This window comes from Tetrahymena thermophila (genome assembly GCF_000189635.1).
Source record: "Tetrahymena thermophila SB210 genomic scaffold scf_8254813, whole genome shotgun sequence".
Lineage (NCBI taxonomy): Eukaryota > Ciliophora > Oligohymenophorea > Hymenostomatida > Tetrahymenidae > Tetrahymena > Tetrahymena thermophila.
This window is the reverse complement of record NW_002476569.1, coordinates 166323-189148: the sequence shown is the minus strand read 5'-3', so window position 1 is coordinate 189148 and position 22826 is coordinate 166323. Positions and strand designations below refer to the sequence as shown.

At 20.4% G+C, this 22826-nt stretch overlaps 7 protein-coding genes across 7 annotated transcripts; 3 read left to right on the top strand and 4 right to left on the bottom strand. All coding sequences in view use genetic code 6, as the record gives it.

The window, feature by feature from the left end:
* Nucleotides 1–94: 94 nt before the first annotated feature.
* On the bottom strand, nt 95–3652 carry TTHERM_00361700 (hypothetical protein; the record flags this gene model as incomplete). Its single annotated transcript, XM_001007380.1, has 1 exon — nt 95–3652. One exon carries the CDS (start codon nt 3650–3652, stop codon nt 95–97), a length of 3558 nt encoding a protein of 1185 aa, XP_001007380.1.
* Nucleotides 3653–5290: 1638 nt separating this feature from the next.
* Nucleotides 5291–6199, top strand: TTHERM_00361690 (hypothetical protein; the record flags this gene model as incomplete). The annotated part of the gene is made up of 1 exon (XM_001007379.2): nt 5291–6199. One exon carries the CDS (start codon nt 5291–5293, stop codon nt 6197–6199), a length of 909 nt encoding a protein of 302 aa, XP_001007379.2.
* Nucleotides 6200–8064: 1865 nt separating this feature from the next.
* TTHERM_00361680 (hypothetical protein) lies at nt 8065–8664 on the top strand (the record flags this gene model as incomplete). Its single annotated transcript, XM_001007378.2, has 1 exon — nt 8065–8664. One exon carries the CDS (start codon nt 8065–8067, stop codon nt 8662–8664), a length of 600 nt encoding a protein of 199 aa, XP_001007378.2.
* A 756-nt stretch (nt 8665–9420) lies between these two features.
* On the bottom strand, nt 9421–11201 carry TTHERM_00361670 (hypothetical protein; the record flags this gene model as incomplete). Its single annotated transcript, XM_001007377.2, has 2 exons — nt 9421–9434; nt 9494–11201. The coding sequence occupies 2 exons, from the start codon at nt 11199–11201 to the stop codon at nt 9421–9423; spliced, it is 1722 nt and encodes a 573-aa protein (XP_001007377.2).
* Nucleotides 11202–13096: 1895 nt separating this feature from the next.
* On the bottom strand, nt 13097–15541 carry TTHERM_00361660 (hypothetical protein; the record flags this gene model as incomplete). Its single annotated transcript, XM_001007376.1, has 2 exons — nt 13097–13977; nt 14158–15541. The coding sequence occupies 2 exons, from the start codon at nt 15539–15541 to the stop codon at nt 13097–13099; spliced, it is 2265 nt and encodes a 754-aa protein (XP_001007376.1).
* Nucleotides 15542–17011: 1470 nt separating this feature from the next.
* On the top strand, nt 17012–19510 carry TTHERM_00361650 (hypothetical protein; the record flags this gene model as incomplete). Its single annotated transcript, XM_001007375.1, has 4 exons — nt 17012–17144; nt 17322–18347; nt 18669–19370; nt 19398–19510. The coding sequence occupies 4 exons, from the start codon at nt 17012–17014 to the stop codon at nt 19508–19510; spliced, it is 1974 nt and encodes a 657-aa protein (XP_001007375.1).
* A 382-nt stretch (nt 19511–19892) lies between these two features.
* Nucleotides 19893–22137, bottom strand: TTHERM_00361640 (kinase domain protein; the record flags this gene model as incomplete). Its single annotated transcript, XM_001007374.2, has 11 exons — nt 19893–19986; nt 20142–20234; nt 20292–20381; nt 20604–20702; nt 20843–20932; nt 21084–21173; nt 21298–21387; nt 21492–21581; nt 21795–21884; nt 21988–22037; nt 22096–22137. The coding sequence occupies 11 exons, from the start codon at nt 22135–22137 to the stop codon at nt 19893–19895; spliced, it is 918 nt and encodes a 305-aa protein (XP_001007374.2).
* Between the last annotated feature and the right edge of the window lie 689 nt (nt 22138–22826).

Sequence of the window (22826 nt, the reverse complement as noted above, 5' to 3'; positions counted from 1 at the left end):
AAATTATTTTATTTTAATTAAACAAATATAATGTAATTAATAGCTAAAATATAAATTATTTTAAATGATTTATATTAGTAAAATTGAAATATAATCAGATTTTTTTTTTTTAAATGGTTGCTTTTTAAATGAATGGTTTTTTGTTTTTTGTATCTTGAGTTGATTACTCAAATAAATCGCGTATGCATTCAAGTTGAGGAGAGATTTAACTAGTTATTTATTCGTAAGATTTACAAGAATCATTCACAGTTCTAATCATTTGGCCTTTCACAAAGGTATTTTCTTCTTAGGCAAAATCTAGGTCATATAGAAGAGTTTGCACTTTGTTTGAATACTTTTGTTAGAATGCAGACACTTTTCTCAAATGATCTTTCAACAGAATGAGGGGTGACTTTGATGAGTAAAAAGTTGAGGGCTAATTAGATTTTTAATTCTAACTATGACTTGTAGAATTATAAAAATTAGAGCTACTCGTGGGAGTTTCAGATAATGATTGTGAGTTTCCCACAACTTTCTACTTAAGAAGACTGTATTGATTTTAAATACGCTTGTTTCTTTTTTCAACTGCTGTGCAGAATGATTAATGGTTTTAATGATAAGTGTCTTCTAAATTTTGGAAACTTTTTTATCTGTAAAAATCAAGCTAGGGGAAAAATTCTTTTTCTTTTATTTGTGCTATTTGCAATTTTTCAGGCCTTTTAAATATTTAACTTATAAGAGATTTAGCTTTGACCACTTAAGGTGAATATTTTAACTATTCTTACAGTTTATAAGCATTCAATTCCTTAGAAAAATTGCTAACCTTAGGTGAATCTGAGTCATTTTCTTAGAAGTGCACAGTGTTTGTTCTTTTTACTTTCCTTTGTATTTAAGAAGGACTAGATATGATTACAGTTTTATGTTAAGTGCTGCTTCTTCTTCTTAATAACTATACAGTGTCTTCTTGTTGCTTAATATTTTCTATTTAAACAAACTTAGGACTCTACTAACCAAAAGAGCTTATCAAAGGCATATTTTCTTCATTCACTTTATTAATTTTTGGGCTTTGCTGATTACTAAATTAGCTAGCATTTGATGATTATTTTTTATTGAGGGCAAATACATTCATTATTGTGTTTCTTCTTTTATGGGTTTAGTTATTAGAAGAATTTTTATTACTTAAAGTTGAAAAGTTCATTTGCTTTTAATTTTAGTTTAAAGGAGAATTATTTATTGCGAAGCTATTCGTTTTTTTAAGATTGCTTTATTTGTTAAATGGAGAAGAATTTTGTTAAAGGCTTTTACTATGATTGTGATGTGTCTTATTAATTGTAGGCGAAAGATTAGTGGATAAAAACATATTATTATTATTCTAAATATTTTCTTTAAATTAAATTGTTTTATTAGAGCTTTTCTTTTCTTTTGAAGATGGACTCTATATCTTAGAATGAAAACTATCTCTTTTATTTTATAAAATATAATCGTCTTTAATTTATGAATTAATCAGATTAAAGTCTAAGGTTCCCACTCCTTTTAAGTGTTCTTCAGGTTATTTTGCTTCTTTTTCATCAATTGTTATTTTTTATTCAGTTAAATATATTTCTTATATGCTTTTTTAGGTTATCTTTGAATCAATCGATCGCTTTGAGAAACTAGGGCTCTGTTGCAAATCTTTAAAACCAATCGTTTTCCTCGGATTAACTTTAGATTAGCAAATTGAATACTGACTGCTTAACTTGCTTTAATCGCTGGTTAAGCTTGAGCGTCTCTTATCAATAAGAGGTAAGTTTTCTTTATTTAACTAAAAACTAACTTCATTTTTCTAAATTGAGTTATTATTTTCTTTGGGAAATTAGATGGTTTTACTAAAATTTAATGTTTAACCTTTGTTAAAATTTTAAGTCTTACTTTAACTAATGCTATATGGTAATGATGAACAAACTATGCTTTTTCTATTTTTTGACATGAATTCCTACATCATTTTATCTGCAACCATATGACTCTTCTTTTTAATTTCTGTTTGATTATCTAAAACAGCAGATATTTATTTCTATGAGTTAATTGATTTATGAGAAAAATGCTAATGATGCATCGGCTTATACTTTATTTTTTAATTGAATTGCTCAAATCTCTCAATTGTTTCCATGATATGCCTATTCATTTTTTCTTCTTCTTCTATTTGTTTTAGTTTAGACCTATAAATTTTGTATCCTCCTTTTTTCAGTAGCTTCAATGCTTGATCTGATTTCTTTTTAAACTCTAAGTATTTATTCTCAATCAAACTTTAATTATACGAATTTCTCATGTCACTTACCTTCCTATTGTGCTCGTGAGCCTTTTTGATCTAGAAATTTATCGTTTCAATCTCTCTTTCTTACCAAAAGTTTAATTAATTATTGCTTTTTTCATGTCCATTCGGTTCTTAACTTAAAGCTTTAATCAACTATTTGTGCAAGCTATCATAAAATAAATCGTCTTAATTCTCTTCTTCATCTTCTTTCACTTTAATATCCTCTATTTAATAAGAATTTTACAAACTTTGCAGTAACTTCATCAATTTTTGTGTATTTAATTCTTCTAAATCTACTTTTTTCATTGCTTTCTTTTAAGCAAATCGTGACTCAGAGTTATTTTTAAAATTATTCTAAGGAGCCTAATTATTATTCTTCTAAAAAAGCCTTTTCAAAAGAGACATTCCTTAAGGTTATGACTATGACTTCGAGTTTAATGAAGAACTTTTCTCACCTTTTTAAGAATTATGTTTTTCATTTATTTTTGTATCTTCGTCTTCTTCTTCGCTAGAAGAATTGCTTTTATCATCTTCATTCTCTTCTATAAGCTAAGCTTAATTTTCAAAAGGATCATTTATTTCCTTAGAGTAATCCTTATTCTTGATATCCTTCTTATCTCCTAAATCATCACCTCTCTTAACAATAGAAGGAGTAGGTTTATTGAGAGGATTCAGTTACTAAAATACTTGCTTAACATTAAAATATGTGTCAACATGTTCATATTCTTTGATGTATCTATTGAAAAATACAGTGTCTTTGTCTTTCTTTTTAATCTTCATCTTTTTGTTCATCATAGTTATTACTCTGAATATGTTCTGTAATTTTTTAGTCTTTTTGCTTTTAATTTCATGTTTACTATTGCCTAAATCATTTCTAGACATAATGGAGTCTGTCTCAATAGTAGAAGTTTAATTTTTAGGTGGTGATATTATTCCCAGCTTGAAAGAAGAAGTAGGAGGACTGATTTTTAAAGCTGCATTTTAATTATTATTTGGTGATTTTTATAAATTTCTGAATGTATTTTCGAACTTTGAGCCAAAAAATTGATTCGTTTAGTTCATCGATTTATCATTTCCAGCTATTTTTTATGAAGATTTTAATATTTAGTTAGATGAAGTTATCTTTTTGTGTTCCTCAATGCTTTCTTAAACTTTCTGCTATCTCTTTTATATTTACTCTTATAACAGCTTCAAGGGTTGAAGTAAACCAATTCTTTTGTTATTGTTTTCTGTTGGAGATCCATTGACTTCTTTTTAATCAATCGAAGATCTTTTTTTTTTTCTAGGCGAAATATCAAACATAATCTTTCTGTTTTGTTCAGTGTAATTAGCTAAACCAGTAGAAGAATCTCTCTTTTCATCTGTACTTTTTCTACTCCTCATTATTTATAAGTCAACTTTGAGTATTCCTGTTGATTCTATAGAGAGAATAAAAAATTTATTGAAATATTTTTAGTTTAATCCAAAGTAAAAGTAGGAGTAGTCAACCAGTCAATCAGTCAAATAGTCAGTTATTCAATTTAAATCTTTAATTAAATATATATACAATCAGCTTTATTGATAATAAAATTAAATTCTTCTATACATAAATCAGGCTGTTTATTACTAACCTTGTATTTATTATCATTCTATGATTCTACTTTGTTAAATTTTGTTTGTTTCTTAATAGATTAATTCCATAGCTAACAATTTCATAATAATAAGTTTTCAACAATATGACCATGTATTATTTGTCTCAAAACATTCATATGGCATTAAAGATAGTTTAATATAAAATTCATTTCCCTAATAATCTTCTAATCAAAGTTGATTCTTTTTATTTTATATTATACAGAATAAAATATTATTAAAATCAAACAAAAAAATAAGCATTTTTAATTACTTAAAATTATTTTTTTTAAATAAATAAAATATAATTAAAAATTCTAAACAATTATCATGAGCTAATTAATGGCTATTTCTTATTAATGTGTTACCTCACTCTTATAGAGCTAAGATTATTTAAATAATTTTGGTTATCAAATTCTCTAAATTTTTTGACTTTGTTCTCTGATTTAGGACTGATTTTTTTATCGAGAAATTACGGTACTATTATATTTTTATATTATTTTGAATATCAAACATTTTAAAAAAATTTAATCCAAAAGTAGTCATTAATCGAATGCAAAATTTTTACTTTTGTGAATTGCTAACTTATTTGCCTTTTGGAACTAGTTTTAGTGAATAAACGATGATTTACAGTATAAAGTTTTATTATAAAACAAGTGATTAAAAATGTTTATAAATGATACAAACAACTTTTAAGAATTTTTTAGAAAACTTAAAAGATAATAAGCAATAAATAAATAAAAAATTAAATAAATAAATAAAATTTATTTAAATATATTTGAAGATTTTAATTAATGATTTATTTTACAAAAATAATAATAAAATGAATTGTAAAATATTTTATTCTCAAAATGCAAAAACAAAACAAATTACAAATTAAAAAGTTAGAGATATTTTAATAATATTTTTACAAAGGAATTTAAAATAATTCAATATAATTAAATAATTCTTTAAAATAATTAAAAGAAATTCATTTTAAATTTGAATAATTAAATAAATATTTTTTACTTATTTTAAACAATCAAATATTTAAAAAAGTATTAATTAAAATTATTTTGTTAAAAATATTAGAATTTTATTTTATTTAAATAATTGTGAGACTGATTTTAATATTAAATATTTTATAAATAGAGTTAGTTTATTATGCTAAAATTTCTGAGAGAAAAGCATAAAAAGCTTTGACATATTAAACAAATAGCTATTTGTTTAATTAAATAAGTCATACTAATAAAAATTAAGTAATTGCTATTTAATATTTTGTTTGAAAATGTTAGGAATAGGTTTTTCACCAGGCAAATAATTTACTTATTAATTACTTAATTACTTATTATTTAGTCATAATATTAAGGATAGACATAACAAAATAATTTAGATAGTTTTAAATTAATAAAAAAGCAATAAATTAAAAAAACTATGAAAATCTATTATTTTATCCTAATCTGCTCATTTTTTGTTAAAAACTTCTGCTCTGCAGACAATAGTTTTAAAGATTTAAGCAGAATTTAACGTTCTTTGCAATCTCTTGAAAATAAATAGAGTTAGAGTCAATCTAATTGTCCATAAAACATGTGTATTACTTTTGATAAAAACTCTAACACATGCCTTAAATGCTAATAAGATTAAGATCCTCACAAGGTATAAAATGATTGCACTAATAAAAATGAAGTAAATTCAGATGAATAAACTGCATGTATAGTCATATCTGTCCTGAATTTGTTATTTGTATCGATTTTATAATATACATGGATTAATATTTCATAAAAATATAAAAATAATCTTGTTTGTTCTACCTAAACAAATATCAAAAAGAGCTCCATTATTTAAAATGTAATGAATGATGGTTCACCAATCTAATTAATGGTTGGCTATCCTATTTAATAAGCTCATAATTTCTAAGCTCCAAGAGATGATGCGGCTTTAGAAAATGCATAAAAAGTAGAATGTCAACAAATGAATGTAGAGTAGCCAATTTTTTGTTTAGAAGCATAATCAATTAGCTTATCACCTCCAATCAATACTTAATAAGCAAATTAGTAGAACTAATTACGTTTAAGCCATAGAAATTCTTTAAATAATAGGATTTAGTAATTAATAATTTAGAATGAATAATTGACACAAAATAACTAAACCGATTCGAACTAGTAAATATATTAAAAGGCATAGATTAAATACTATGGATATCAACTAACATAAGCAGGTAATTATTCTTTTAAAAACTTTGATAATAATCATAGAATCAGACATGTAATAATTAATTTTTTAGCTTTGCAATTTATTTTTTCAAAGCTTTTAGTTATAATTACGACAAGTAAAATACAATGAATGATTATTTAATCGTTGAATTCCTCATAGGAATGGTATTATATTGGTTGCTGACCTTTTCAATTCCTTTGATAATAAAAATAATTGCTTTTTTATGCTGCACTAAACACATTATAAATTGTAGATGTGGCTCAATGTTTATAGTCATTTTCTTTGAAGTAATCGCAATTTCTTTAGCTGTTTTCATAACTTTAGATTTACTAAAAATTAATACTTATTAATCTCAAATTTGGATTCTTCTTTGGTTTGCAGGAATAATGGTTATAATTTTAATTGATTAAATATCTGTCAGAATTCTAAAAACAAAGCCTAATTCTTTCTTAGCCAAATGTATTTTATTTAGGAAGATCAACTTTGATCAACAAAATACTCAATAAAATTGAATTCTAAAATATAATTCATTTTGCTATCACAATTTATTTTTATCATAAAGTTTTATAAATGGTTAGTTGATTATCTAAATAATACAATATTAATTATTTTTTGTGAAATACATTTTTAATGTTAAATTTTAACTACTTACATACTGATTTATTTATTTACTTACTTATTTTAATAAATATATAGTATATGCATGAAATTTAACAATTATGTTTGATTTATTAAAAATCCTTTGATTAATAAGCAGTAACAAAAAAAAAATTTCTAAATATTCTTTTTTTATAAGTTTTTACAAAACAGAATATAACATATTTTAATATTTATTGTAGACACTTATTTACTTAATTAAATAGTCTAATAGAAAATTAATTAAATATTGACTATTTTAATTTGATCAATCTATCTGTAATCTGAAAGCTTCTTAAGTTGTATTATTATTATTATTATCTGCGTCTATGTCAATTGGATAAAAACAAACAATATATTAAAATCAAGTTTTTATATTATTTATTTATTTAAAAAAATTTATTAATAAATATTTATTCACAAGTAAAGATTAAATAATAATTATGGACGCTTAATTTTATGTAGAATTAGATAAAACTAGAATATGGTTTATTGCACTTTTAGGATTGCTGTATATTTCTGATATAATAAATATCGTATTAAGTATTAAATTCTACTATTGCGGTGAAATTTCTTATGCAATTACTTTCTGGGTTTTGTTTACATTGGATAAACTAATCATTATAATTTCAGGGTTAATTTAGACAGATAGAGAAAAATTAACTTATTTAGTGTTTGATCTATTAAATTTAGGTTGGATTTACGCTGTATTTGCTAAATATATATGCTAATCAAGTTTAATCTGCATGGCTTTTAGATTTGTTGTTTCTAGAGGAGTTATTCAAAATATTATTTAGTTCATATTCTTTTTTTACCTAAAGTTGCTTTAAAATGAAGAAATAGAATTAAATTATAGATTTTTTGCTTACTACTTTTACTTGGCTCAAGTTATATTTTACTTCTTATAAATATCATATTTCTCGATATGGATGAAATAATAAATTGGTTACAAATTAGCTAAAAATTTTATTGGCATCTTTACTTTTCATTTAACATTAATTTCGTTCTCTTACTTAGAAGACTAACACGGAATAAGATTAATATATTACAATTTTATTATCATGGCTTTTTAATATATTTTTATTCTTTACTTCTTCAAAAAAGTTTAAACAGGGTATACTCATATATCCATAATATTGAATATTTTACATAATAATATCGTTTTTGAAGATACTCTATACAGATAAAAGTAAATGCAGATTGCTAATTTTTTGTCTTAAGTAAGTAGATTAACTATTTTTATGGTTTTTGCAGGAGTGAAAACTTTAAGAGAAATTAAAAGCGATAAAAATTTTAATTAAAATATATTTTCTATCAACAATATGATAATAATAGTATTTAATTCAATCTACTTTATCATGTATTTGTACTTGATTATTAACAAGGAGTTAAACCTCAAAGTAATTATTTAAAAAGATAATAGTTAATTAAAAGTTGTTAACTAATAATTATCTCAGGTAGATTTGGAATTGACTTAAGATATTGAAATTACTTTAAATGATGGTCTTAATTATATTGATATCAGCTAATAGAATTAAGAAGCGTTCTGTGATAATAATTTATGCTAAGAGTATTACAAAATTCATAAAAACATAAATAAAATATAGAAATAAAAAGGAATAAAAATAAATTTCACAAGCACATTCTATATCCAATGTTATTATCATCTGCAAGATTTATTTTTAGCTGAAGAGGAAATAAATTCACATATTATTTTTAGCGTTAAGTCATATTCAAAAAATTTAACTTTATCAAAAATATTAATGGCAAGGATGTTTAAAGGCTTTATATTTAATAACACCAACAGCATAATAATGTCTTTATTATCTGAACCTGAGTAAATACCATTAAATGAATTCCAATCATATGTTCTGTCTTTAAAGGCTCTTGAAAAGTGTTTCAAAGATTACTCTAAAAATTATATTCCTCAAATAATTTATGATCTATAAGATATTTGAAATTAAATAAAATTAAGCAATCACAAGAAAGAATTAATTTTTATATTATTGAAATTTATAATTTTTTAAAAATGCTTAAATATTTTATAAGGATAAATATTATTTTCACTATAAATTGAAAAAATAAATTATTAAATATTTTATAAGAATAAACAAACATTCATTATTTTACATATAAATTGTAAAAATAAATAATTTATCTATCTATCTATCTATTTATTTATTTAAAATTTTTATAAATTAAATACCATACCTCGGTACAAAATACTGGAATCGGCATAGTAAGAGGTTTAGAGATTAAACAGTATTTATTTATTTTTGATTGTATATAATTATTTTATTTTAATCAATTTTTTTTATAATAAACTTTCAGTTTATATTAAGTAATAGCAGACAGAGTTTTTAGTCTTTTAAAATATTTATTAGAAAAAATAAGGAAAAACAAACAGATAGAAATTTATTTTTATCTCATTTTATAATTGATATTAATAAATAAATAAATTAATTTTTTAATCATTAAAATAACATTTTAAATCAAAAGTATTTATTTATTTATTAATTTTAAAATATAAAACAATATGAAATCATTAGTGTTGATAAGAGACAAGATATTTTAACTTATAAAATAAATTAACTTTAAATTCACTATTGAAAGGATTGCTAGTCTTTAATTTTAATGTATTTATATTTTAGCCGTTATTTTTAAGCTAGTTGAATACTATTAAAAGATCATTTTAAACTACGTTAATTTAAAATTCAACCACTTATTTCTTATTTTTAAGATCAAATAAGTCAACTTATTAATCTAACTCTTTTTAAAATAGTTAACAAGTATTATATTAACTGATGGAATATTATATTTTCTTTAAGTTTGGTAAATTTCTAGTCAAATAATTTTGAATTTTAATATCTTTATAGCAAAAACATGTATCGTTGAATATTTCTCCTAATTCTTATGAAAGAATTTCATCAAAGTATCTTTCAATTATTTAAACAAATTTATCTTTTCTGTCTATGCAACTGAAGCTATCCAGGCTATTTGAAAAAGCTATTTAAAAAGGGCTTCTATTTTGTAGTTACTTTATATATTATAAGTTGATGTCATTTGTTTATTCGAAAATTATTTATTTAATATGTTCTACTTTTTAACAACTAAAGCAATTTTCATGCAAATGGAAAAGGTTATCGATTAAAAGTTATCTTATCTTCTCAGAAATTTAATTTCCTTGATATTAAAAAATTGGCTAAATAGATTTAAACAATTATTCCTTTAAATTAAATTAAATTTGTGAACAAAATTCAATATTTTAATTTTCTTTCAAAAATTATATCACATCCATAATTTTAAACAAATTAAATGAATTTAATAAGCAATATTCGCCTATATTCTTTTCAGATAGAAGAAAAGTATGTGTTTTCAATTTATCATTCATTTATTTTATTTTTAACGCTAAATCAAAGAATTAATTTAATTTATTTAATATTTATTAACTACTTTCTGTTTCATTGTTTTTCAAATTCTAATAATAATTTTCAATTAATTTAGTTAAGTTATTAGATTAAATTTATTTTTAGTTAAAATTTTTTCCATTAAAATGTTAATCAAATTGTATATTTCTCTGACAAATTTCACTTTTATTCAAGCATTCAAGGACTAATTTTGAATAGAGCTCACACATTATCTAGTAAGATTAAGGATCATCATTAAACTAAGAAGGCTCGTAATTATTATCCTCAATTATTATCGATGTTATTTCAGTTAGCTTTAAATTTTAAGGGGGAATGCCGATTTGTATTAGGTCTTTAGAATAATTTAGCAATTGCTTAATTAATTTTAAATGAAATTCAAATCTATTTTGTTATTATAGAAAGATAGCTTTCAACTAATCATCTTAGGTAAAAATTGGTATGAAAGTAGATTTAATCAATTCATGGACAATATTATAATCTAAATTATAAATTTTATCATTTTATTATTTAACAATGTAAATTCCTTATTTGTTATGAATTAATACACATTTCTTAATAGCTGATTCTATTTAAAAATTGCTCAACAAATTTATTAATTAGTTAATTTTTTCATAGTTTAATTAAGCTTCTTATTCACTTTAATATTTTTCAACAACCAATTAATATTTCTCATCACCTTCGCTTACGCTAAAAGCAAAATAACTCTAATCTTCCATGAAAATAGTTGGTTTAAATATTGTTATTTGCTTTTTTTCTTAGATAATTTACTAAAATATTTCTCTATGCTATTCATAGATAATTGGTTAATATTTTTTAATTTCGTTGAGTAAATTTTCTTGTTTTATTTCAAAGTCAAGTTCTTGCTTTTAAAAATATATTGGCCAGTCCATCATTTGATTTTTATTTATATTTTAGTTGACAAAAAAAATTTCATCAAGTAAATACGAACCAAATAACTTTATTTTTACTTTAAAATGCTAATTTGGCTATTTTTAGAAGACAAAACAGTAATCCTATTTTTCAAACCAATATTAAACATGAATTTTCTACATGGCTGGATTGATCATTTATATGTGATGTTCAAATATTTTATATAAATAATCCTTCAATTAAGTATTTTAGTTTATAGTGGGAATTTTTTATTAAGATATTTTATTTATTTAATCAGTTGAATAATCAAAAAATTCGTATTCTATAACATAAAATAATTTTTCATCATCTAAAAAGTAGGAATTAATCATTTATAAAACAAAATCTGTTCTAAAAAAGTTCTTGATTAATTTAGTAACTTTTATTAGTTTTTCTATGCAAATATTATTTGACATTTCATTAACAAAAATCTCTATTTTTTTTTTAATATTTTCATTTTTATCAAAAACCGCCATAGTTAAGCACTCTAATTTTTTAAAATTAAGGTAAATTTGCTTTGATTAAATAGTATCTTTAAATATTTCTAAATGGGTTAGTTTATTTTTTTTTAGCATCTCAAAGATATTTTCAATTTAAGGTTATGTCTATTATTTCGAGCCAAACTATATCATTTCTTTTTATACTTTTTATACTTTTTATCTAATTTATTTTTTCTCTTTAATTTGATTATTAATTAATTTCAAAGTGTCAATCAATCAAATTACTTACTTTTGAATAGCAAATTATCATCAAATCCAATCCAATCCATTTTATATAAAAGAATTTTTGCTTAATCTAATTTTTTATTGTATAAAAGTTTTCATAGAAATAAATATCAGAATTGATTTGAAAAATTCAAAAAATCTTTTATATTAAAATTAATTAGATTTTTCTAGGAGATGATTTATTTACAATCAAATATCTTTTTATCTTACTTAATTTATCTATTAATTCCTATTGATTTAATTATGATACATTTTTTCAAAATTTAGAGTCTTTGTTGTTGTTAATATTTTATCTTATTTTTAAGAAATATTTAATAAAAATTATTTGATGGTTTAAACACATCAATTAATGTAGGAAAACAAATAAAGAATTATTAATTGATAAACAAAATTTATTAGTAAAGAAAAATTATTAATATTTAAAATAATTGATGTAGACAGAAAATCTGCAATATTTATTATAAATTAATTTGAAGTAGACAGATAGACAGACAAACTTAAATTTTAATTTAAGTAAATACTTTTAAATTCTTATAAATTATAAAACATTAGTCAGTCCAAATTAATGGATAGCTTATATAACCAATAATAGATTTTTGTAGCAGATAATTTACAATTGAATGTCTTTTTAATTTATCAGCTAATTCCTATTAATTTAATTATGTTATCTTATTTTTTCAAATAATTAGTGTGGTTGTTAATATTTTATCTTAATTTTAAGAAATATTTTAAAAATTATTTGATGGTTTAAAAAAATTAATTAATGGATGAAAAAATAAAGATTTAATTGATAAAAAAATTTATTAGTAAAGAGTAAATTGTTACTTTTAAAATAATTGATGTAGACAGAAAATCTGAACTATTTATTATAAATTAATTTGGAGTAAACAACTTTAAATTAAATTAAATACTTTTAATTTCTTACAAATTATAAAAATTTAGTCAATATGAATAAATAGATGAATGAATAGCTAAAATAACTAATAATCCAAATAAAAATGTTTAAGGAAAATAAATCTTATTTACATCAATAAATTAGTTATTTAATATTAATTTATCAAATATTTTGATAACATAAATAAAATTATAAATTTAAATATATAGCTGTTCCTGGTTTTAAAATTCCGCTGATTGGATATATTTAATCAGCGGAGTTTGTAAAAATGTTAATTATTTGACCAAATTATGAAATGTTATAAAATTTTTATTGAAAAAAATACCAAATACCAGATAAATAAAATTATATATTTGACAGAATATTCGGTTATCCCTAATTTATTTATTTATTTATTTTAGGAGTTAAAACAAGATAAAAAGAATGTAATAAATCATAATTATTAATAAGTTACAAGATATTTTAATTTATAAAATAAATATTGTTTAGGTGGATTTTAGAAATCATATAAATCTTTGCAAAATCCTAGTCTTAATGTATTTATATTTTAACCATTATTTTTAAGCTAGTTGAATAGCATTGAAACCTACTTTTCATGCATGTAAATTTAAATTTCAACCACTTATTTCTTATTTTTAAGATCGAAAAAATCAACTTATTAAATTAACTCTTTTTAAATTGTTTAACATGTGTAATTTTTGGTGATGCAATATTCGATTTTCTTTAAGTTTGGTAAAATTCTAGTCAAATAATTTTGAATTTTAACATTTTTATAGCAAATACATGCATTATTATTGAATACTTCTCCTATTTCTTTTGAAAGAATTTCATCATAGTATCTTTCAATTATTTAAACAAGCTAATCTTTTCTCCCTATCCAACTTTAAAGGTTATCAGCACAATCTAAACAAATTCTGGAAGACTGACTTACGTTTTCCAGTTGGTTTAAATATTATAAGTTGATGTCTTTTGTTTATTCAAAAACTATTTATTTAATACACTCTATTTTTTAAATACTCAAGCCATTTTCATTTAGATGGAAAAATTTATCAAATAAAAGTTGTCTTACCATCTCAGAAATTTCATTTCCCTGTGATTAAAAAACTGGTTAAATAGAACAAAACATTTTTTCCATTAAATTTAAGATAGTTTGTTAACAAAATTCAATGTTTTAGTTTTCTTTCAAAAATTATATCACATCCATAATTTTAAACAAATTAAAAGAATTTTATAGGCAATAATTACCTATGTTCTTTTCTGATAAAGTAAATGTTAAATTTTTCAATTTACCATTCATTTGTTTTATCTTCAGTGCTAAATCAAAGAACTAGTTTAATTTATTTAATATTTATTAACTATTTTCTGTTTCATTATTTTTCAAATTCTAATAATAAGTTTCAATTAATTTAGTTAAGTTGTTAGATTAATTTTATTTTTATCTAAATTTCGGTAATTAAAATTTGTCTTTTTAAAAGTACATTTAACAAATTTTACTTTTATGTAAGTATTCAATGATTAATTATGAATAGAGCTCACTCATTATTTAATATGATTAAGGGTTATTATTAAACTTAGAAGACTCGTAAGCATCCTTAACTATAATTGAGGTAGTTTCAGTTAGCTTTACATTTGTTGGGTGAATTCCAATTTCAATTAGATCTTTGGAATAATTTAGTAATTTCTTAATTAATTTTAAATAAAATTCAACTTTATTTTGCTCTTATTGAAAGTTAACTTCAAACTAATCATCTTAGGTCAAAATTGGTTTGTGAATAAATTCACTGAGTAATTGAAAATCTTAATAATCAAAATTATAAATTTAATCATTTAAATATTTTACTATGTAAATTCCTTATTTATTATGAATTAAAATAAGTTTCTTGATGGCTGATTCGATTTAAAAATTGCTCAACAAATTTATTTATTAGTTAATTTTTTCATAGTTTAATTAAGCTTCTTATTCATTTTGATAGTATTCAACAACTAATTGATATTTCTCATCACCCTCGCTTACGATAAAAGCAAAATAACTCTAATCTTCCATGAAAATAGTTGGTTTAAATATTGTTATTTGCTTTTTTTCTTAGATAATTTACTAAAATATTTCTTTATGCTATTCATAGATAATTGGTTTATATTTTTTAATTTCGTTGAGTAAATTTTCTTGTTTTATTTCAAAGTCAAGTTCTTATTTTTAAAAATATATTGGCCAATCCATAATTTGATTTTTATTTATCTTTGAGCTCACAAAGTAATTTTCATCAAGTAAATCAAAACCAATTATGTTTATTTTTACTTTAAAATGTTAATTTGGTTGTTTTTAGAAGACAAAACTGTAAGCCTATTTTTCAAACCAATATTATACATGACTTGTCTACATGGTTGGATTGATAATTTGTACGTGATTCTCAAATATTTTATATAGATAATCCCTCAATTAAATATTTTAGTTTATTGTGGGAGTATTTTATTAAGATATTTGGTTTATCTAATCAGTTGAATAATCAAAAAACTCGTATTCTATGGCATAAAATAATTATTCATCATCCAAAAAGTAGGAATTCAAAATTTATAAAACAAAATCTGATCTAAATAAATTTTTGGATAATTTAATAATGTTTATTAGCTTTTTTAAGCAATGATTATTTGATTTTTCAGTAAAGACCTCTATTTTTTTTTAAATATTTTCATTTCTATCAAAAGCACTTATACTTAAGCTCTTTACATTATTTGAATTGTTGTTAATACTAAATTCGAATAGCCTTTAATATATATCATCTTTAAATATTTCTAAATGAGGTCTATTCTTTTAAAGCAATCCAAAGATTTTAAAAATTTAAATCTATGTTAAATATCTTGAGCCGCCAATTTCTATCATTTTTATTTATACTTTTAATTTTATTATTTTTTTTTCATTAATTTGATTATAAATTTTAAAGTGTCAATTACTACATTTCAATATTAAATTATCGCCAAATCCATCGATCTTAAAGGATTTTTGCCTAAATTAATTTTTTTATATTTTAGTTTATATAGAAATAAATATCAGAATTGATTTGAAATAAAAAAAACAAAAATCTTATATATAAAATTAATTAAATTCTTCTTGTAGGAGACAACTAACTAACAACTGAATTTCTTTTATATTAAAAAATTATCCTTTTGTAATTTTTATTGATTTAATCATGGTATCTTATTTATTTTTATAATATTTAATGTTTATTGTTGTTGCTTATATTTTATCATAAATTTAAGAAATATATTAATTAATATGAATAAATTATTTTATTTGTTTAAAAAATCTATTAATCTAGAAAAAACAAATCAAAATTGAATTGGTAAATAAAATTTATTGAAAAATAAGTAATAAATTTTTAAAATAAATAATTGATGTAGACAAAAAATAAATATTCAGAATTTATTATTTATTAATTAATTAATTAATTATTAAATTTGATGTAGACAACAAAAATCTTTATTTTAAATTTAGCTTTAAATAAATACATTTGAATTCTTACAAATTATAAAATCAATCTTAATAAATAAATGAATAGCCAACTAATATAGTCAATAAGCCAAATAAAAATATCTAAGCAAAATAAATCTTAGATATTCCAATAAATTAGTGAGTCAGTTAGTCAAATAAAAATAAACGATTCAAATACTTTGATCACATAAAAAAGCAATCATTTTAATATAGAATTTTATTAAATAGTTTAATGTAGACAGACAGACATACACTCAACATTTTTAATTTTTGAAAGGGAAATTGTGTTAAATTTCATCAGAAATCAATATAAATTAAGTTTTAATTTTTTGATGTAATAAATAATAAAAGATTTTTTTGCTATAAATTTATTCAATTATATGTCATCCATCCCTTCAACCATACTCTTCATTTTCCAATGAGTTAATTTAAAATAATATTTTGCCAAAATTTTAAAACCTTAAAGATTGAAATTTTTAAATCTATTATTTATACTATAATCCTTATTCAAGAGCACACACGGTACTTCTTTATAAGAATTCAATAGGAATAATTTAGTCATAAATTTAATTAGATATAAAAATTTTATTTAGATTTTGAGTTGTCTACAACAAACAAAATTTTAGTTAATCAATTAACTAATATTTTTTCTATATAAGTTATTATAAAAGATTTTTATTGATTTATTTTTAATAAATTCTAATATTTTATTCTATAAATAATAAGAAGAAAAGACAAAAGAATTAAGTTAAATTGTAGCCATGTATATTTTTAATTTAGGTTCAGCAACTGTGCTTAATTTAAATTCAGAAAGTCAAAAGCAAATCATTAAATTATATAATAAATTAAGATCAACAAAAAATGATAAAATCGAATTGTTAATAATTGAAATAATCAGAAATTTCTAAAATTTTAGGATTACTTCAAAAAAATAGACCTCATTTAGAAATATTTGAAGAATCTATTTATTAAAGACTGCTAAAACCATATTCTGGTAATTTATTAAGTTTTAGATCTAACTAAAATTTTATGAATTGCGTAGGTATGACTGCTTTTGATAAAAATGAAAAAATCTAAAAAAAAATTGAGGTTTTTACTGAAAAAATAAATAATTTTGGAATTAAAAAATTAATAAATATTATTACGTTAAGTAGAAGTTTATTTAGAACAGATTTAGTATTATAAATTTTGAATTCCTACTTTTTGGAGGATTAAGAGTTATTATATGTCATCGAGTATGAATTCTTTGATTATTCTACAGATTAGATAGCTTTATAACTATTTTAGAATAAGAAATAGAATAAACAATAAGCTAAAATAAAAAGCTAAAATGATGAGTTGAGAGATTATCTATTCAAAATCTTTGAATACCACAAAAGAATATTCAATCCAGTAATTTTGATAAATTAAGTGCAAATTTCACTTGAATAATAATTATATTGCTTTGTGTTCTAAAAATAAGTTAATTAATATTTTAATATTAAAATTAACATTATTGGTTCTGATCTAATCAATGAAAGTTATGTTGTTTACCAAAGAAATAATAATAATAATCTAAAAATGGATTGGCCTAAGCTTTTTACATAATCAGAATTCGATTTTGAAATAAAATAAGAAGATTTACTAAATCAGATTAAAAAATATAAACCAATTATCTATGAACTTCATAAAGAAATATTAAAATAAATTGTCTAAGATAAATAGCAAATAGTAATTTTCAAGCCAACTATTTTCATGGAAGATCAGAGTTATTTCGCTTTTAGTGTAATTGAAGGCCCTTAAAAATACTAATTGATTATCGAAAGTTTCCAAAGTAAAGAAGAAGCACAAAAAAAATATGAAGAAATTAATTTTTTTAAAAATATGCTGAGAAGCTTTTAAATGGAATCAGTGATCAAAAGCTATATTTTAGTGAATAATTAATAAGGATTTTACATAATAAAAGAATTAGAGGAGAATATATATAATATTGATGACGAAAATATTGCTTTACATAGTTTAATAGTTAATCCAAATGAAAATTAATATGTTTAATAATATACTGACTTTTTGTAAGAACAAGCTAAGATAGAATTTTATTTAAAAGTAATTTAGTAATTGTTAAATTATTCTAAGCATTTAATTCAAATGAATATTCTCCCTGAAAACTTAAAGCTTACTGAAAGAGCTTCAATTATAGTAAAAGATTTGCCTAAATGTAATTAAGTTGAAAATCATTCATAGATTTAGACTTTATGTTAATTATATTAACAAATTATACTTGAATATTTAAATAAAAGTTCAATCCTTTTCAGACTCTTTCAATTAGATTAATTTGAAAACGGGAATACTTTAACTAAAAATTAAATTAATTCCAACAAATTAGTTTAGTTAATTGAATGCTATTTTGATTATTTTTAGAAAAATGAATAATTAAATTGTTAAAAAATATTGCATGAATTAAATTAATTCTTTGATTTTGCTGTAAAACTAAAATAAATGAATGATAAAATGAAGAGTTTTACTTTTACTTTTTCAGAAAAAAATCTGAATAGATATTGCATATCAAGTTCATTGAATGTGTTTTAGATGAATGATGTGGTATAATTTTTAAAGGAAAATAAAAATATTGAATTTTGGTCACAAATGAGTATTAATTTATTTGAAAAAGTAAATCAATCTATCTCTTAAATTTATTAAAAAGAAAGCAATGAATAATAATAAGAATATCTCAAACAACTTTTAATTGATAATTTCTTCCATTTATATGCTAGTGGCTTTAGCAATTAAAAAATAGAATATATAAAATAAATCATTTTCGACTCAGTTAATTCCATTAAAATTTTATAAATGTCTACTAAAGTAATAGTAAATTGGTTTTCTAAATAAGATTAGGATTGTAAGTGCTCTTCTTAAAATTAAATGGGCAGAAAAGATTTATATTTCACAATCATCTTAAGATACTATGATGAAATTCTTTCTAAAGAAATAGGAGAAATAATTAATAATACTTGTATTTTCTACAAAAATATTAGAATTATGAATAATTTAACTAAAGATTTACCAAATTTAACAAAAATTTCATACAACATTGATAGACCTTAATGTTAAACAATTTAAAAAGAATTAATAGAAAATATTGATTTTTTTGTTCTTAGAAATAAACAGTAGCTAATTGAGTTTTAAATTTGCACACCTAACAAATTTATCTCATTGCTATTCAACTAGCTTAAATAAAATGGTAAGAAAATTAATACTTTAAAAATAGGACTAAGTGATAATCCTAATAATAATAAAAATAATTTGATTAATCCTAAAATATTAAAAACAATAAATTTATTTTATAAATTAAAATATCTTGTTGTTTGTTCATAATTATGATAGCATTTTTTTATACATTTAACAATGTTTTTTTCATAATAAGTTTTTATTTTCAATTAAAAAAAGATAAATTTGATCTCAATAAACACTTAAAAACCTTGTTTTTTAAATAAAGTTAAATAAAGAAGAAACATTTAAAAGGTTATTTAAATAATTTATTTAGCATAAGATTTCTTATTGAGAAGAAAATTCCCCCTGAAAAAAGTAAATTGGAGGAAATTTTCTTTTATTACGAATGACAAAATATTTTTAAAAAAGCAAATTGTTATAATGTTGATTTACAGTATATATAGAATACATATGTTTTATTTAAATAAATATTTGCTTGTAATTAGTTTATTGTAAATTTATAATTAATTTACTAATATTTTAATATTCTGATTCAAAAAACTACTTTTTTCTAAACCAATCTCTTCATTTTATTAACTAATTTGAATAATTTTTCCCCTTCAAAAGATTAATGTGAGTACCAAGATCTAATTTATATGATTTTTGAATTGTTATTTTTGTATTTATTTTAATATATGTTTTTTATTTATTGAAAACTTTAGTTATGTAATTTATATCAATTTAGTTATCATCAGCAAGAAAATAAAAAGATTATAATTTAAATAAATAAACAAATATTTACGGCGATAGATCCAAATAGAGATATACTAGTTTTTAGCAATTTTTTAAACTTTTAGCAAGAATAAGTTTGTGTTAATCTAATATTTTGCTACCTCTGTTAGTAATATTATTTTGAAATGAAATTGAAAATTGAAAATCAATAATAGTTTACATTATTTCAAAATGAAGATTCGTTAAATTTATTTAGCTTCCTATAAATGAAGCTATATAAGCTATGGCAATTATTCCAAAATAGCTTCGACTATAATAAATGAAATAAATATTTAATAAAGTATAGTTCCTTTAAAAAAATATATAAATAAATAAATTTTTTAAGTTCTTTTGAACGTATTTTTAAATTTAAAATATCTTTGTTTAAATATATCTCAAAATTCACTTTTAAAATTGAAGTTTTCTTTGTTTATATTTTTGACATAATTTTAGAAAAAAACAAGTTAATTATAATGAAAAGATTAATATTTACCTTAAATAAAGATTCATTGTTTTAAGGTTTGAACAGCACATTGATTCACCAGTTTAAACAAATTAATTAGCTTTTTCTTCATCTCCTAAGTTATTATAACTTTGTATCATAATTAGTTAAATTTTTAAAGTTATTAAAGTATATAAATAAATTAATTTAAAAATCAAAAAAATATTTAAAAAGTAAAAGAAGGAAAATTAAGATAATCAAAAAAAATAAGAAATATTAGTTAGTTTTACTGTAAATTTAAAGTAAATATTTCAATTTTCTTATGAGAACCTAAAAATTTTAAAATTTCTAAAAGACCTAAACTGCTAACATGATTCATACTTTTAATAAATATTTAAAATATACTCTAATTTATGAATTTTAATTCTTTACTTTCACTAAATAGCCAAAAATAAAAATTGATTAAAAATTTTTGATAATAATTAATATTGATTGATATGAAGGAAGTAAAACAAATAATTTATGATATACTATAGATCTATAGATAGATTAGTTAAACTTTAACAGCTTCTTAGACCATTTACCAACTCTATCACTCCTTAATCATAAATTGAATTTTTTCTTTTTAATAATAAAATAAATATATTTAGAATTTTAATATTAAACAACAAAAAAAAATATTTTTAAAATAATCTTGTCAAATTTGTTTTTCATCAATAGATAAATATAAATAAATAATTTTTACATTAAATCAAGTTTTAAGCTAATTAACTTTGAACAATTACTTAAATTTAATCCTATGCTTTTTAATCCTTCTTATCCAATTCCGCTTGAGCTTTAAATAATTAATTTTTAAAGAAAATTAATTAGTAAAAACAATTGTTATCAATAAAATAAAAAGAAAACTTAAAATAAATAAAAAGTAAGTTATATTGATACAAAAAGATAAGTTCTAGTTCTTATAGGTTTATGCATTATCCTATTGCTTTAGATAGACTTTTAGTTGCTTCCTCTAAAAGAATATTTTCACTATTAAAATAAATATTTAATTTAAATTTTAAGACATATAAATTATTTGATAATTTGGTTTGTTAATAACTTATTATTAAGAGTAGTTTTATTTTCATTAAATATTAGTTTAAAAATAATAAAAAAAAATAATAAGTTTTGATAATATCTTTTGATAAGGATAAAAAATAAAATAGAAAATTTATTTCATAATAAATATATTTTCATTTTTACGATAAATCTATCTTCAAGCTTCTGATATCTACTAATTTTGAGATTTTTTAGGCTATATGTTTTACTTAATTTTCAGAAATATCACTTTTTCTAATTATAATAAATAAAAATTAATTATCAAAAAATAATATATGTAATTAATAAGGAAAAAAAATTTGTTGTTAAAGAAATTAAAATTAATGGTTTATTTTACCTCAAAACTAATTAAAGAGAATTAGAGCAAGTTAAATCTGAAGAAAGTAACTTTTTTTTATAAATTTTATATTCTTAATTGATAATAAGTGATTAATTTATTACATACCTTTTCTAAGTTACTATAACGCTATTATAAATCAATTTACATTTATTCTATTTAATATTTAAATACTATTATTTTCTTAAAATGAGTAAATTTCCTGGTTTATTAATTTATTTTTTGTTGCTTATTACAAATTTTTATTTTAAAGATTAAGCAATCAAAGCTTGTTAAAAAAAAATATTTTAAAAAATTTTAGTAACTTAGAATAAAATTTTAATTTTGATCATAAAAAAGCAAATTAATAATTAATTAAAAAATTTTATTTTTCAACCTTTTCTTTTTTTTTTTTGAAATATTATCTAGGTTTTTCTTTCAAATTTTTAATTTGCTAATAAATTCAATCTAAAAATTTTTAATATAAAATTAATTGTAAATAATTTGAATTTTATTACTTTTATATATGTTTATCAATATATTATATAATATAAATAAACATTAAGTAGAATAAGACCTCTCTATAAATTCAAAGGAATGACTACCTTCTTGATTATAAAATATGATAAAAAAATTTTTTTTCTCTTGAAGTAAAAGAATTATTATTAATATATGTTAATATACTTAAATCATAATTGATTATTAGTACATCTGATAGTGTATTATTTTAAATTAATATGATAATAATTATTTCTTAAAAACTAACAAAGTATTTACTTAAATTATAAACTTGATAGTTAAGAATATAATAAGATATATTTATAAACTAAATTAAATATACAAAAAATTATGATTTTAAT